Consider the following 5,341-nt stretch of genomic DNA (forward strand, 5'->3'; position numbering starts at 1 on the left):
TAAAGAAAAAAAATGGTGGGCTATTGGCTCTAGGGTTAGAACAAAGTGCATGATAACGTGATGAATGATTAATGGTAGAGACAAAGAGATAGCAAGAGAATCATCATCTTATTCATTGATAGGAGCCTTTTATATAGGGAATTACACAATACCAATATGGTAAGGATATGAATACATAGATCTAGTCTAACTACATATCCTATTGGCATAAGGCGAAGACACACATAGAGAATATCCTAGAACAAATTTTACTAATTTTTTTTATTTTTTATCCTTTCACACGTTGATTTATTGAAAGATCAAAATACATTGATGTAAATTCACAGCTTGGGATAATAAGTTGTTACAAATTAGTGATTATACAAAATTTTTTTTTTTTTTATCCTTTTGTTTTGGATGAACACATACTTCATAATTCATAACCCATAATTTATTATATTCTGTCGTTTTATAGAGTTTGAAGACGCTAGCATTCATTATAAAATTGAGGTGAATTGTTTGTATTTTTTTCTTTGTCTCTATTTATTTATATTTCTTATGTCGATTTTGTATGTAAATTTCCATGCCTAGTGACTCATTTATATTCAATTTTTTTTTTTGTATTAGCATCAGAGATTTTTTCTAAGTAATGGTTGTTTGAACAAAGAAAATTTGAAACTGAAAAATATATGTAGGGTGAACAAAATAGAATTGAGAAAATAATATTTTAGGTATTGTAAATAGGTGAACAAAGTCAACTTACTATTAAAAAATACACCATTTTTATATCTCTCTGATATTTTATATTTATTTTATTTGTAATTAAATATTTAATTTTTATATAAATTTTAATAAATTTTTTATCTATATTCAATATTTTTGTTTTCGTATTTCCGTAATATTTTAGTCGTTTGGTTTGTTTAGTTAAAACAAGAGGAAAAACTGAAAACAAGAGGACACCCCCCGGAGACGATGGAGGATGATGGGTCAGTAGTCCCCAGACAGTCGTGCTTAAAGCTGGAACCCAAAGAATCCCAACCCATCTTCGTCAAGGGCACATGGTTCCACTCCCGCTTCGACCTCTCCATCACCGACGGCCTCAACGCCTGGGTCTGCCACGCCTCCGAGGACGCCGTTAGAGACCGAGCCGCCCAGTGGGACCAGCCGGTTCCCGACTACGTCTCATTAGCCGAGCGCTATTTAGGGTTTCAGCACCCCGATTCCGTCTACAAATTCACTGATGCCGGCGACGGCCACAAAAGAGTGAGTTGCTTGTTTAGGCTTTGCGATTAGTATTATGTTTTGGGAGATTTTGATTTTGACTTCCTTGGTGTGATGATCGGCAGTTGTCGTGGACTTTTGACAAGGAAGGGACCAAGCTAGAATGGCGGTGGAAGTGTGAACCATCGCCGAACAGTAAGGAAACCACAGCAGCGGTGCTCGATTTTCTGATGGATGCCAATGTTGGGCTAAGTGTAAGTCATTGTTATATGAAATGTGACAGATAAGATTGAATTCGAAATGGGAAAAATAAATTTAACCTCTGGATATTTGATGTCTCATGTTTGTTTTGTTTATGAAGAAACCCATTTTATGTGCATATGTGTGCAGACTGATAGTTTCTCAAAAAATGTTATATAGGCATACAGTTGTGCCTATTTGACGAAACTTACGCTAGTATGCTTCATTAGACTCAGTTTCTTAACCTCAGATATGCTGATTTATAATGCCTAGGAGCTGAATGTTTCAATAAAAACTTTTAGACTCCTAATTTTCCTGGAAAGAGATAGCAAGATCAATCATGAAGGTAGTTTTTTTTTTTTTTTTTTTTTTTTTCTAATAGTAGTTGATGAATCCTTCTCATGTAACATTTTACTTTGGAGATTGTGATAAGTTGGCTTCTGGTGTGGCAAACTCTTAAGAAGTAACTAATTGAAGCTTCTTCTGTTTGTGAAGATCGTGCATACTTAAGTCACTGTTGTCTGTTGGTGCATTTGAGAGTGCAACTGGTTTTCCTGTCTCATTCATGCTAGTGTATGTATGTCTGTATAGGAAGAAGTTGTGAGAAAAACTCAATCATTTGAAAGGTTGAAAGTGGAAGCTGAGATGTGTCTAATACAGAGTGAAAGGATTGCCAATGAGAAGATCGAGTTTGAATCCGCAGTTTATGCAAAGGTTTAGCTTAAGTCTTTCATATCTCTGATTTGTTTGTTGATATTTCTCACTTTATGGTGTTTACTTATTCTGTAAATAGAGCTTAAAACTTCTATTGCCATATAAAACAGTTGAATGTTGTCAATATCGCGAAACATGTTTTGCCACAAGTCATGAAGATTTTTAATCAGATGATAAATAGCACTTGTAGGTAAAACCCTGAGGCTGCATTAGGTCAAATGTTGAATTTTGTCTCTCTCTTTATAATCATTGCAGTAAAAGACTTCTTATGTCTGCCGAGTCGAATGGATAGGATACTTACGCACTAGGAGTGATCATTTGGTCAAATATTTACTTCATTTTTGAACTATTAACTTAAGTCTTTATGCAAAGGTTTAGCTTAAGTCTTTCATATCTCTGATTTGTTTGTTGGTATTTCTCACTTCATGTTCTCATAGTGTTTAATTATTCTGTAAATAGAGCTTCAAACTTCTATTACCATATAAAACAGTTGAAAATCGAAAATATCACGAAACATGTTTCGCCACAAGTCATGAAGTATTTTTAATCAGATGAGAAATAGTACTTGTAGGTAAAACCCTGAGGCTGCATTAGGTCACATGTTGAATTTTTTATTTTTTTATTTTTTATTTTTTATTTTTTATTTTTTTACTCTTTATCATTGCAGTTAAAGACTTCTTATGTCTGCCGAGTTGAATGGATAGGATACTTAAGCACTAGGAGTGATTGTTTAGTCAATTATTTACTTCATTTTTGAACTAATAACTTAACCGTTCACTATGTGCATAATGTGCATTAGAATTACAATTTGATCACGCATTAAATTGACTGGGATTTTAAATACTCGAGTGCTTTTCTGCAATTTTGTCTTGAAGACCTTGACTGACTTCTTCATTTTTCTAGTTTCTTGGGGTCTTGAATTCAAAGAAGACGAAACTAAGAGAGCTTCGGGACAAGCTCTCAAAACAAGAAGCGGCTGGGAAACTGCCAGAACAAGAAGAAGAGAGCACAGACAAAACTGAAACTTATGTAAGTGATGATGAGAATAGTGAGGTAGATTCCTTGAAAGATCCTCCACCAACTTCCAAGGATATTCCATCTAGTAGGTCTCAAGGTCGAAAGAGGGCATTCCAGAAATAATCTCACTCGTCCATTCCACATATCAGCATGTTTCTGCTCCTTGGATAGTGGAATTTTAGAATTTTTTTTTCCTGTTAGGAATTTGTATGCATACTGATTCTTGTTTACTTCTATTTGGGGTAGATACTCAACTATGATTTTTTACAAGTTCATGAACAAATTGTTGTCGATACAGTGATTTGGTTTAATCATATGTAAATATGTAAAACAATGTGGTACATTCGTTGTCAATGTTGTAAATTTAGTTAAAATGATTTGCAATTTTTGTCCAGTTAGTTGTAAATGAAGGTACGAGATACATCTAGGTACTATAAATAACCTCATATTATGTTGCCTTTCCTCTCTTTATTTATTTATTTTTATTTTTTTGAGTAACGGTTGATGCTGCGGCTGCCCTCAAGCCTCTATTAATGAAATTGTTGAATACAGAAATTGAGACTAAACCCTTGAAATAATATCATGGGTCTCTACAATAAACATGTACTTAAAGCTGCACCAATTAGTAAAGAGTGCTCTAACAGTAACTCTATTTGTTTTGATATAACGGTGACATAGCAGAAAGATAACTCGATTACTGCAAAGCATAATTATCAAACGCATTGTTTTCCTACTATGTTGTCATCGGATACGTCCGACAACACTTAGCTTCACCCTGCCACTAGGTGGCAACGACCATTTGATGAAGCAAAGAACTCGTTGCTGGTCTAGGGCAGACAAGGCACTTCGAGTGCACCCACAAAGACAAAGCCCGACTTGTCCTACACAACTAATGCATGAACTTATTGCATGCTTAAAGCGTGACATAACTAACCAACAAAATAAAATAACAGCTAAAAATAACATAACAAAGACAAACCCAAAAGTTGGGTCTAACGCTCACATCTTCTCCTTATAATTTCACGGCTTTTGCATTTTTTGTTTATGAAAGTAAATTGGCTAGCGCGCGGATGGCATGCTGAGGTTTAGCCAAGTTGATCAAGGTTTGAACGATGCCACATTAGCCCCTAGGATGTATGTCAACACGCATTAACAAAGTAATTTTTCAATTATTACTTTGCTCAAGTTATAAAACTGTTTGCTGGTGTGTTGGCAGATTTGGAAGGCCCAAAACAATCTCATCTTCCGATCTACACTCCTGTTTCATCACCATCCATTATTCATGCTGCTACCTCGATCGAATCGTCTTATCGTCAGTTTAACAGTATAATTTCATCCATCAACCCGATTACGGGTGACTTAACTAAGTGGATTCCTCCTGCCCCTAATTGGGTCAAGTTAAACTTCGACGGCTCTGTTTACCATTCTTCTTCTGCTGCTGGTTTTGTGCTAAGAGATGAGTTTGGTTCCCCTTTAATTGTCGGTGCAAGAAAGATCCATGGTTCTAATGTTTCCATAGCTGAATGCACATCCTTCAAGGATGGCCTTCATCCTTCTTTCTACAAAGAACGCTAATCTGAAGTTTATCGAAGTCGAAAGCGATTCACCTCTTATTCTTCAGTGCGTCAAGGGGTCTGGTGTGGTTCCTTGGAATCTCAAATCTTTGGTTTGTGATATGAAGTCTCTTTCTCAGGCTTTTGATAGAATATGCTTCTCCCATGTGTTTAGAGAAGCTAATTTTCTAACGGATGCTATTGCCGAAGTTGTCATTCTCTTAGTATATGAGATTGTTCTTGCCCAAGTTTCTAATGCTCTTCATTTGGATTGTATTCTGTAGAATTATATTTCCCTTGATCGAAACTGATTACAAAGCTTACATAATATAGGCTAGTGTGTTTGACATTTACAGAAGGAAATAAGGAATAGTAATGCCTATAATTACAGAATCAAAACTATCCAAAACTATACATAAGTTAGGACTCAATTCTGAATAATGGAGGAAATCACTCTTGTGATTGAATCTGAGATTGAGTGAATCAATCTCTTAAATGAGGCTGTGAATGTGCTCCAATACCCCCCCGCAAACATGGCGGCCGTGGGCGGACAAGTTTGAGACACAAGGTGTTATGCCGGTGTTTATGCAGGGGTTTGGTTAGGAGGTCAGTAGGCT

The 5,341-nt window shown here is 35.7% G+C and overlaps 1 protein-coding gene across 2 annotated transcripts; it reads left to right on the forward strand.

The window, feature by feature from the left end:
* The first annotated feature begins 907 nt into the window (after positions 1–907).
* On the forward strand, positions 908–3,572 carry LOC101300686 (DNA repair protein XRCC4-like). 2 transcript variants are annotated; one of them, XM_004290338.1, is made up of 4 exons: positions 908–1,242; positions 1,326–1,454; positions 2,032–2,154; positions 3,058–3,553. In XM_004290338.1, the coding sequence occupies exons 1-4, from the start codon at positions 952–954 to the stop codon at positions 3,292–3,294; spliced, it is 780 nt and encodes a 259-aa protein (XP_004290386.1). In that variant the 5' UTR covers positions 908–951; the 3' UTR covers positions 3,295–3,553. The 2 variants fall into 2 exon arrangements, with proteins under 2 accessions (XP_004290386.1, XP_004290387.1); XM_004290339.1 differs by lacking the exon at positions 2,032–2,154 and having other exon boundaries at positions 3,058–3,572.
* Positions 3,573–5,341: the final 1,769 nt, after the last annotated feature.

The sequence above is a fragment of the Fragaria vesca genome, linkage group LG2 (assembly GCF_000184155.1).
Source record: "Fragaria vesca subsp. vesca linkage group LG2, FraVesHawaii_1.0, whole genome shotgun sequence".
Taxonomy (NCBI): Eukaryota; Viridiplantae; Streptophyta; class Magnoliopsida; order Rosales; family Rosaceae; genus Fragaria; species Fragaria vesca.

Coding starts and splice junctions, on each gene's coding strand:
- LOC101300686 (XM_004290338.1), top strand. CDS start 952: ATGGAGGATGATGGGTCAGTAGTCCCCAGACAGTCGTGCTTAAAGCTG. Junction 1,455..2,031: donor ATGCCAATGTTGGGCTAAGT/GTAAGTCATTGT, acceptor ATGTCTGTATAG/GAAGAAGTTGTGAGAAAAAC. Junction 2,155..3,057: donor AATCCGCAGTTTATGCAAAG/GTTTAGCTTAAG, acceptor TCATTTTTCTAG/TTTCTTGGGGTCTTGAATTC.